At 58.8% G+C, this 10302-nt stretch overlaps 1 protein-coding gene across 1 annotated transcript in view; it reads right to left on the bottom strand.

Annotated features, from left to right (window-relative positions):
* Positions 1–7143: 7143 nt before the first annotated feature.
* LOC109324469 (17-beta-hydroxysteroid dehydrogenase type 6-like) overlaps positions 7144–10302 on the bottom strand; it is a 4573-nt gene continuing 1414 nt past the window's right edge. Inside the window, exons 3-6 of the mRNA XM_019556471.1 lie at positions 10160–10280; positions 9525–9783; positions 9185–9348; positions 7144–7810 (exon numbers count right to left, since the gene is read on the bottom strand). Of these exons, the coding sequence (XP_019412016.1) occupies positions 7593–7810; positions 9185–9348; positions 9525–9783; positions 10160–10280 (762 nt within the window). The 3' untranslated portion in view covers positions 7144–7592. The remainder of the gene's footprint in view (positions 7811–9184; positions 9349–9524; positions 9784–10159; positions 10281–10302) is intronic.

Genomic DNA, 10302 nt, shown 5'->3' on the forward strand with positions numbered 1-10302 from the left:
AAATTGTGAACAACTCCCCCAGATCAGGATGGGGAAGGCAGCTGAGACTGCAGCCATGTGATGTCTGGAAAGGTGAGTCCTTTGAGTTGGTGCATGTGAGCACACGTGCGTGCGTGAGTCCAGTGTTGGTATTTCTCCCTGTGGGGAGCCCAGGAACAGATTTCTGCTTGTTCCTGTGCCTCGAACAGCCTCTGTAGTGTTGATTTTCTTATGTGAGACAGACCTGGGGGCAGGCCTGAGGTCAAGGAATCAAAGAGATTGGGACTGAAAGGGCATCTTCTCAGGCTCTTGTGGGTAAAGTTCAAGTGTAGTCATCGCTGCGTTGGTCTAACGCCTGAGCCAAGATGGATTGCAAATGGCAGTGTGTAGTGGAGGGTGCACCCCGATCCAAATGAGGACAGGACTGCCTATGAGAGCCTCATAGTTAGCTTCCCACTGGCCAGCTTCTAGCGGGAGGATCTCATCTACACACCAACTTCATAGGAACGGGGGACTCTTCCCTGGCTTGCTTCTGAGGCCGTTGACTGAGAGCAAATGAAACTCGGAGGCATCCGAACCTCAAGCCCCTGGGCTTGGGCCTGCACGTGGGATGCCTGACAATGGATTTGGAAGTATCTGAAGCCCAGACTTGAGGTGGAGGGTACTTGCCAGCAGCAGGACCACATATGGTTTTTGAATGATTCAAAGGATTCAGAACTGATCTGGCTAATGTGACCTGGAACATGAAAAATGTTCCAAAATATTTAAAAAAAAAACCCCAACCCAAAAAACTCACCTGACCCCTACTCAGGAGCTACATGCTCAAAGGTCGAGCAGGGAGGCAGGTGGCAGGTTTCTTCCTATGTCCTGGTGTCCTTGCATCTTGACTTGGACAGCAGATAGGAAAACCTGGATATCCCAAGCTCTCAATTGTCCTGGTGGCCCCAGGGCATGGGAGGGACTTGCTTTGTGCGGCCTCTGCTGAGCCAAAGAGCAGAGAGGGGCAGAGGTGCCCGAACCAGCCTGGTGGGAGTGGGGTAAGTGCAGTCCTGAGCCTGGGCATGGAGAAACTCTCTCCTGGTATCCAGGGCAGAGAAGGTGCTGGCTGCTAAGGGCTGCTGTGACCCAAGCCACCCGTGCGCTGGCTTCAAAGGCCAAGGAGGTGCCTGGTGGGAAAGATGTGGACCAGGAGAGACCCAGCACAGGCAGGTCCCCGTGGCCGGGTGGTGGATTGGGCATAGAGCTGCGGGGACAACCTGAAGAGTGGAGGTAAAGGGGCCTGCCGCCACTGGTTACTGGAGCGTTACTCTGTTGTCAGGCTCTGTGGCCAAGGGGCTTGTGTGGCCAGCTAGGGACCAGAAAGTGTCATAGATTCATAGATGCCGGGGTCAGAAGGGACCTCAACAGATCATCGAGTCCAACCCCCTGCCCTGGGCAGGAAAGAGCGCTATCCAGCCTTCTCTTAAAGACCCCCAAGGGAGGGGAGAGAGTTGCGAGTTCAGTCCTGGGTGTGTGGCCCTGAGCTTTGCAGTGGGAAACTGCAGCTCTCTTCTCAGTGTTGGAGGCTTGAAACCAAGGCCCTGCTTCGGGGAAGCTCTGAGCCCTGCCTGCCGGAGCCCGAGATGCTGCTTACAGCGCCAGTGAGAGCTGCCTCCTGAGAGCCTGGCCAGCAGGTGCCCGAAGCCATAGTCGCAGCCCGTGATGAAGACGTGTTTGTCCCAGAGGTTCCCAACCATCAGCGCAGGAAGTACAGCACCATCAGGGCTGCCAGGTACAGCCACATCCTTGTTGCGGCCTTTTGCCTGCAAACATAATCCAGGTTCTTTTGAGTGACAGTCCCAGTCGTATCTCCATTCGTCTGATCTCCCCCATTCCAGGCTTCTGGGTCGTGCAGCCCCTGGAAAGCAATGACACCTGCTCTGGGTTGAGTCACAGATGCCGGAGGAGAGGAACTGCTTGGAAGAACACCTGGTTCTGCCCAGAGTTGCCACCTTGCCAGATGATTTTCTTGAACAAGGGGCCTCTCCTTCTCCAAGAAGTTCTGTGTGGACAGAGGAGCTGTTTGGGCAGACCCTGAGGAGGATTGACTGCTGTTTTTGAGGATGAAATTCAGGATCCCTGCTGTGTGTATCATCTGTGATTTAATTCCACCGGTTTCAGTGTGAACATTTCTGGTGCGACTCCGAAATGCCCATCTCAGCCCCACTGCAAGGACTGGGGCAGGTCGCAAGGCACTGGAGGCTTGAAGCCAAAGCCCCGTCCTTTGGAGAAGCTCTAAGCCTGGCCTTGGAAATGGTAATGCCGCTTTGAGAGCATGGCCTGGATGGGCCCTGCCTGGCGGGGAGGCCTGTTGTGCACCTGCCCCTGGAGGACAAACTTCATTGAACCCCATCTCCCAACACGCCTGCGGCTGCCAGCTCCAGAAAGCAGCCGCTTTTTGGGTGTTCTGGGCAAGCCCAGACTGGGGAAGGAGGAGAGCTCACATCCTGGGAAAATGCCCAGTGTGGAAGCTGAGAAAGGGGGTTTTATTGCCCACAGATCAGAGTGTCCCTACAGCTCAGGCACTACCTGCACTGGCAGGAAGAGTGGCCTGGCCTAACAAGTCTTTGCATGGTGTAGCCCAGAGAACTTGCAAGCCCCCTCCCACCACCTTAGAGTCCACAGAGTTCAGTCTTTCACCCATCACCTTTATTTCTTTGTTACACCCAGAACAGCTCTGCCCCATCCCCCATGGTGGACGCGCCGCCCCAGCTTCTCTCGCCCTTTGCTGCAATACCAGTCACTGAGCAAGGCTGCTCTGCGGAGCCAAGTCTGGGGATTAGTGTCCAGCCCGCTTGACTCTTCCAACTCCCCTTCTGCTGCGAACAGTGTGTAACAACAAAAGACAAGGACCCATGCTACTCCCTCCCTGCTGCCCTCCCTTGTAAAGCTCCCACGTCCTGTGCTCAGAGGTGTGGGCTGCTGCTGCCCATGGCCCCTTGCAGAGCCCAGCCCCAGCAGTGTTTGGATTTCAGCTAGAGAAGAGCGGGTGCGCCTCCCACAAGTGGCGCTGGGACACCCCGGTAGCACCCGGGGCATCGCCATTGTGGCCCCAGACTCCTGGGGACCTCGCTGCCTAGCTGCCCTGGGCAGGCTTGGGCTGGTAGCAGGTCAGCACGAGGTCTGCCCACGAGGTCGGCAGGTAGCTGAGCGGGAGATAGAGGAGCTTGGCGTCCCAGCCGCAGGAGTAGCGGGTGCGGGGGTGCCGGGCCGTCAGCGCGTGCTCCATGGCGTCGGTGACCAGGCGGAGGTTGTCACTAGGTAACATGCGGATGAGCTTTATGACCATCTCAGATCCTGTGCAGATGAAAACTCTGGCCATGAGCAGCCCAGCTGGGCTGGGATGTGGGAACAAGCAACATGCAGGACAGGGGAGCCCTTGGGATAATCTGGGCACTGTCATGGCAGCCAGGACAAGTGCTGGACCCTCCCCACAGCCTGACCCTAGGCACTGGCCTCTTGGACTCACAGCAGTTGACGTACTGCTGCCCATAGCCCTCCTTGACTTCGGCAGGGACACGGCTCCACAATTGCTCCAGGCTGCTCAGGATCTGCTGGGAGTTTGACATGGGTATTCAGAAGCCGCTTGGCTCAGTGATGGAGACCTTGACCCCGCAATCACGGAGCTCAGGCCTGGAATGGAACCGGCGGGGTGAACACGGGTGAAGTATGGTCATGGGCTGAGCCACGGTCCTGCCACAGCCTCCCCCAGGGCTGGTGCATCCTTGTGAGGAGGCGGTGGGGAGTTAGCTGGGCCAGGCAGTGCCCAGGAAAGGACACAGGCCATGAGGGCTCCAGCCTACATACTTCACACTGTTGGAGAAGGCCTCCATGCCATACTTAGAGATGCAGTAGCCCCCTCCATATGCAGACAGCCTGCCTCCTACGCTGGCCACATTGACAATGCAGCCCTGGGCTCTCTGCACCAGGGGCAGCAGGCTCAGCATCACCTCAGTCAGCCCCACCAGGTTCACATCCAGCACCCTGGTGAAGTCGGCTTTGCTCAGCCACTCGTTGTGGCCAATGCATCCAGAGGTCCCTGCATTGTTCACCAGGCCCCAGAGCCCTGGAGAGAGGAGAGTGTGAGAGCGCTGGGTTGGTTCCTTACCTGACCCAGAAGGACCCGGCTCATTCCCACCTGGTGGGAGCAGGGGCGTGTGCAGTTATAAGCCTGGGGTGAAGCACGCCCTCTCCTCCACCTCTGGTACCCAGCTAGGGCCGCAGGGTAGAGAAGGCCCTGGCTGCCAATGTCTGCTGTGGCCCAAGTCGCCCATGTGCTTGCTCCAGGCTTGAAAGCTAAGGGAGTTGCCTGGTGGGAAAGATGTGGGCCAGAACAGACCCAGCATAGAGCTCTGAGGATAACCTGGAAACCATTGGGCAGAGAGGCCTGCCACTAGTGGCTACGGGGGCACTGTCCCATTGTCAGTGCTGGAAGCTTGAAAGCAAGGCCCTGTCCTTCTGGGAAGGTCTGAGCCTGGCCAGCCTTGTAAACTGCAATGCTGCTTGCAGAGCAGGTAAGAGCTGACCTCCAAGAGCACAGCCTTGATGAGACCTTCTGGGGGCTGGGGGGGTGGGAGGCCTGATCTCTCCTCATCCCTGGAAGACAATTTTCATGGGACCCTGTCCCCAAAAGCACCTGTGGCTGCCAGCTCCAAGGAGCAGCCCCTGCACGGGTGTCCCCAGCTGGCTCAGGTTGGGCATCCTGGGAAAATGCCCAAGGCAGTGGCTGAGGAAATTGGCTTTGTTTGGCATTGCTCATGGATCAGGGTGTCCCTATATGTACTGACAGGGAGAGCAACCTGACCTAACAAGTCTGTGCATGGAGTCTCCCAGAGAACATGCAACCCCCCCTCCCCCAGCCCCTCTGTAGAGTCCCCCAGTGTTCAGTCTTTCACCCGCCACCTTTATGTCTTTGTTACACCCAGAACAGCCTCTGCCCCATCCCCACCATGGTGCAAGCGTCGTGCCAGCTTCTCTTGCCCTTCCCTGGAGCGTGAGTCATGGGCAAGGCCACTGCATGGAGCCAAGGCCCAGGGTGAGCATCCAGCCACCCAGCTTTTCCAACACCCCCTTCTTCTGGCGAAGGTGTGTAACAGCAAAAGACAAGGACCAGTACAACTCCTTCCCCACTGCCCATTGTTGTAAAACTCCTAGGTCCTGTGCTCAGAAGCATAGGTGACTGATAGGGGGAATATGGGGGGGCATGTGCCCCCCCCAACATGGCCGTCCCCACCCCTGATGCCAATGCTAGTGTCTCCGGGTGCTCAATGTGGCTGTTCCCACCGCCGCCACCACTGCCAGCACCTGCGGGAGCTCACCAGCTCTGCTGCTGACACCACCGACAGCTTCTGCAGGTGCCCCCCCAGACTCAGGAGGCACCAGTCACCCATGCTTAGAGGTGTGGGCTGCTGCTGACCATGGTCCCCTTGCAGAGCACAGCCCCAGCGCTAGAGAAGAGTGGGTCCTGTCAAGAAACTGCTGTTCAAACTAGGGCATCTCCACCACACAGCTCATAACTCATTTGCTGCCAAGCTGCCCTGGGCAGGCCTGAGCTGAGCACAGGGCAGCCTGAGGTCTACCCACGAGGCCACAAAGCTCAGCGTGAGCTAGAAGAGCTTGGCATCCCACCTGCAGGAGTAGCAGTTCGGGGGTGCTGAGCCGTCAGTGCGTGCTCTGTGGTATTGATGACCAGGCAGGGGTAGCGGCTGGCCGAGGGGAGGACCCTCTGCCTGTTCTTGTGGTCTGTGCAGAGGACAGTCTGGCAGTGAGCAGCCCAGCCAGGCTGGAGCAGGAAGCACAAGGGAGAGGGGAGCCCTGGATCAGTCTGGGCACCATCACGGTGGCAGGAGAGCAGCTGGGCCTCCTGGGCTGGGCTGAGGCTTGGGCAGGGCAGAGATGAGGCCACACGGAAGGCTGCACCATCCCATGCAGCCTGCGTGCACACGGTGCCAGCATGAATACAGCCCTGGACTTTGCAGGACTTTGCGTGGGCAGAGGTTGCCCAGCCCAGGCTGGGGCACCGGTACAGCTCCCATTGGTATGGCCAGACACAGTCTCCATAAGTCCATTCCCTAAGCTGTTCCCTGTCCTGCCCTGGCATAGGTCCCCCCACAGGGTTCCTGCCCCCAAGGCCATCACGTTCATACCCCAGCACTGGGGACCTGCCCCTCGGACTCACAGTGGTCAAAGAACTGCTGCCTATGCCTATAGGCCTCCTTGACCTGGGTGAGGGCACGGCTTCATACCTGCGCCTGGCCCTTCCAGATGTGCTTGGTCTCTACTTTGATGTTTGGAAGGCGCCCAGCTCGAGGATGGAGACCTTGACCCTGAAGTTGCAGAGCTCTGGAACTGGCAGGGTGAACGCAGGGTGGGAGCACAGCTGTGGGCTGAGCCAGGGCCTCGCCACAGCCCTCCCAGGCACCCAGCTTCCAGGAGGTTGCAGAGCTGGTGCATCCTTGTGAGGAGACTGGGAAGTGCGGTGTTGTTTTCTCATGCTTGCAGCCCTGGGGATCCGTGTCAAGGCCCAGAGATGGGATGAAGAGGGAGAGGCCCCAGGGCTCCTTGCCTCAGCAACCGCTTCTGCCTCCTTTTGGGGAGGTGGGAGCTGCCATGTCCTGCTGTCTTTGCATCCTAGCCTAGGCTGCGATCTGCTACAGGGAGCCCTAAGCCATGTGTGTCCCAGCCTCTTGCTGGCATGGCTTTGAAGGGAGCTGCTCTGTTTGGCCCTCCCTGGGGCTGAGCCAGAGATCGGAGATGGGTGCTAGACCCTGCTGGGATCCCTGTGTGGGCCCTGATGTTCCTGCCCAGTGGGAGTGGAGGCACGTGCGGTGCTGAGCCAGAAGGGACAGGAAACACATGAACCACCCCCAGGATGCAGAGACAGGGCACCAAAGGGCCTGGCCCCTTTCACCTTCCCATGGTATACATCTTCCCTTGCTGACTAGATGTACACCTTGCTGGGGTCGTTTGAGGCTAGATGTACACCTTGCTGGGGTCATTTGACCCCAGTACTCTTTCCTGCCATGGCAGGGGGTGGGACTCGATGATCTGCTCAGGTCCCTTCCGATGCTAGAAACTATGAAACTATGAAACTATGGTGTTAAACAGAGAAAACGCAGTGTCCCTCGCATGGGTAATGGGTCTTTATTACACCAAGAACAGCTTCTGCTCTGGCCCTGCCAATGGCCCCCTCTTCTCCAGCATGCCGCTGGACCATTAATAATTAAGCAAAGTCCACAAGATGCTGCCATGTGGAGACAAGAAGCCTACAAAGTCTGGGCCTCCCAGCTCCTGCCAACACTTCCTGCCAGCCAAGGTGTGTAACACTGAATGATAAGGACACCTACCACTCCCCTCACCGTTACCCACCACCCTTGGAAAGCTTGTAGGCTGCTACGTGATTGGAAATCTGGACTGCTGCCGTCTGGGGCTCACTCCATTCCAGAGCGGAGCCCCTGCTGTGTTAAGATACAAGTAGAAAAGAATCATCAAGCATCGCATGCCAGGCGCTGGGATGCTGGGGATCCACGTAGAGCGTCTCCACGGCACGGCTCCAGCTCTGGCAACGTTGCTGCCTAGATGCCCTGGGCAGGCTTGGGCATACTGCGGGTCAGCAGGTAGTCTGCCCATGAGGTCGGCAGGTAGGAGACAGGGAGGTAGAGGAGCTTGGCGTCCCAGCCGCAGGAATAGCGGGTGCGGGGGTGCTGGGCTGTCAGCGCGTGCTCCATGGCATCGGTGACCAGGTGGAGGTTGGGGCTGATCGTGGAAAGGAGCTCCTTGAACTTCTCAAAGTCTGCATGGAGGGAAATCCAGCAGTGAGGAGCCCAGCCAGGCTGGGGCACAGGAATTAGTATCACAAGGGACAGGGGAGACCTGGGAACAATTTGGGCTCCATTGCAATGGCTAGGACAGGCCTCAGACCCTCCTCCCCCACCAGCTCTCCAGAGCCTGGGGAGGTTCTGGTTCTGGCAAAGCAGGGTGAAGCCATGCACGTGGCTGCGTCGTCCCCACTCTGCAGCCCTGGGGGGCTGACTGGTCCCCAGGAGGGACAGCCCTTGCTTGGGGTCTCCCCACACCTGTGCCCACAGCTGAGCAGGTTTCCAGACAAGCTCAGCTGCGGGACACGGGGCTGCCACATCTGCCTGCAGTGTCCTGCGCTGCCCAGACGCTACTTGTTTGCTAGGCCTTGGCAGGGAGATAGCTTCCAGGTCCCGGATGCTGCAGCCCAGTGCTGCCAAAGCCATAACTGGGCTCTGTGCCGCGGGGCTGGGGTCTCTGCCAGAAATTCATCCCCCCCAGGCCGAGCCCTGCTCTCACCTCCCCAACCCCCCATGGCTTGAAGTTGTAATGAGGCAGGTTTAGGGAGGAAAAACTTCCCCACTGTCAGAGCAGGAAGGCCATGGGATAGATGGTAGGGACAGCAGGGGACTCTCCATTCCTGGAGGTGTTCAAGGAGAAGCTGGGCAGCTGCTGGGCAGGGATGATCTAGGCGTAGCGATGCCTGTATTCTGCTATGGAGGCTTCTGGGCTTTGCTGGCTGCTGCATGGGGCTGGGAGAGCATTCCCCCTGCTTCTGCTCCATGTCCCAGGGTATTTTTAACGCCCCCACCCCCAAAGGCATTCGGTGGTGACTGCAGCTCAGGTTGCGGGTGGGGGCAGGGCTGTGCCAGTGCCCCTGCCATGATTGAACCCCAGAGGGTCCTGGCTAGAGGGCCTTACCCTTCCACTCAAGAGTTAAACCGATGCTGCATTGGGATCAGGAAGGAATTTTAACTCTTGGTCAGATTGGTATGGACCGGGGGTGGGGTTTGCTTTCCTCTGTAGCAGGGGGTTTAGCCTCCACCTGGGATCTCTTGAGCATCTATTAACAACCTTTGCATCAGCAGGATGTTGGTGGCCACAGTCCCCTGCTTTCCCTGTGGGCGGGCCAGGTGTGATGCCTGGGGCTGTGTTGGGGTGACTGTAGTTTAGCTGAGAGGTTGAACAATGGGTTTGTCTGGGGTGGCTGGGCAGGGCTCTTCCTGCTCCAGGCAGGAGGTTGGACTAGATGCAGAGGTCCTTTTCCACCCCACTCCTCTACTTCTCTATGAGTTGTCCCCCACAGTGTCCCAGCCTCTACCCCATCCCCATCACACCCTGGCACCAGGCACCTGCCCCGTGGACTCACAGGACTCAAAGTACTGCTGCCCGTAGGCCTCCTTGACGTTGGCGGAGGCACAGCTCCACACCTGCTCCAGGCTCTTTCGGACAAGTTGCAGATCTAGAATTTGTGTTCGGAAGCCGCCCGGCTCGATGATGGAGACCTTGACTCCAAAATCACGGAGCTCGCGCCTGGAATGGAACCGGCAGGGTGAACGCGGGTGAAAGCATGGCCTTGGGTTGAGACACGGCCCCAGCACAGCTTCCTGGAGGCTGCGGGGCTGGGTGCATCCTTGTCAGGAGCCTGACGGACATTAGCTGGTGGGCCCAGGAGAGGACCCAGGCCATGGGGGCTGCAGCCCACGTACCTCAGGCTGTCGGAGAAGGCCTCCACGCCGTACTTGGTGGGGCAGTAGCCCCCTCCGAACACAGTCAGCCGACCCATTACACTGGCCACATTGACGACGCGGCCCCGGGCTCTCCGCACCAGGGGCAGCAGGCTCAGCGTCACCTCGATCAGCCCAATCAGGTTTACATCCAGCACCTTGACAAAGTCAGCCTTGCTCAGCCACTCGTTGGGGGCCGTGGGGACCCCAATGCCAGCGTTGTTCACCAGGCCCCAGAGCCCTGCGGAGGGGACAGCATGAGCGCTCCCGGCTGGCTTGTTCCTCCAGCCCGGTCCCAGATTTAAGAGCAGTGCATGGCTCTCACCTTTGCACTCCTATGGGGTCCAGCAAACGCTTCTGCCCTAATGGTGTTTTGGGAGGAGTCTACAGAAGGTTTCTCTAAACCAACCCACATCCCACGTCACGTGTCAGTCCTTCCTCCGGACACAGAGACTCGGGGGGCTGGGAGGACACGGGGATGCAGGTGAGGGGGCATGTGACCATCCTCACCAGCTCTGCAGCCCATGTCTGCCAGGGCCACGGAGCTGCTGCAGGCCATGGTTAGATGAGGACCAGCCCAGAAACAGCCCCCCGGATGGAGCAGAGGGCAGCCTTACCTCGGTCCCCAACCTGCCCCTTCACCCAGGCAGTGGCTGCGGCGATATTGTCGGAGCGGGTGACGTCCAGGATCGCCGTCTGCAGCCTCCCCGACGTCGCCTCCCGCAGCCGCTCGGCCCCCTGCTCCGTCAGGCAGGCCGCC

Source organism: Crocodylus porosus, unplaced genomic scaffold, assembly GCF_001723895.1.
Source record: "Crocodylus porosus isolate Cpor-Errol unplaced genomic scaffold, CroPor_comp1, whole genome shotgun sequence".
Lineage (NCBI taxonomy): Eukaryota > Metazoa > Chordata > Crocodylia > Crocodylidae > Crocodylus > Crocodylus porosus.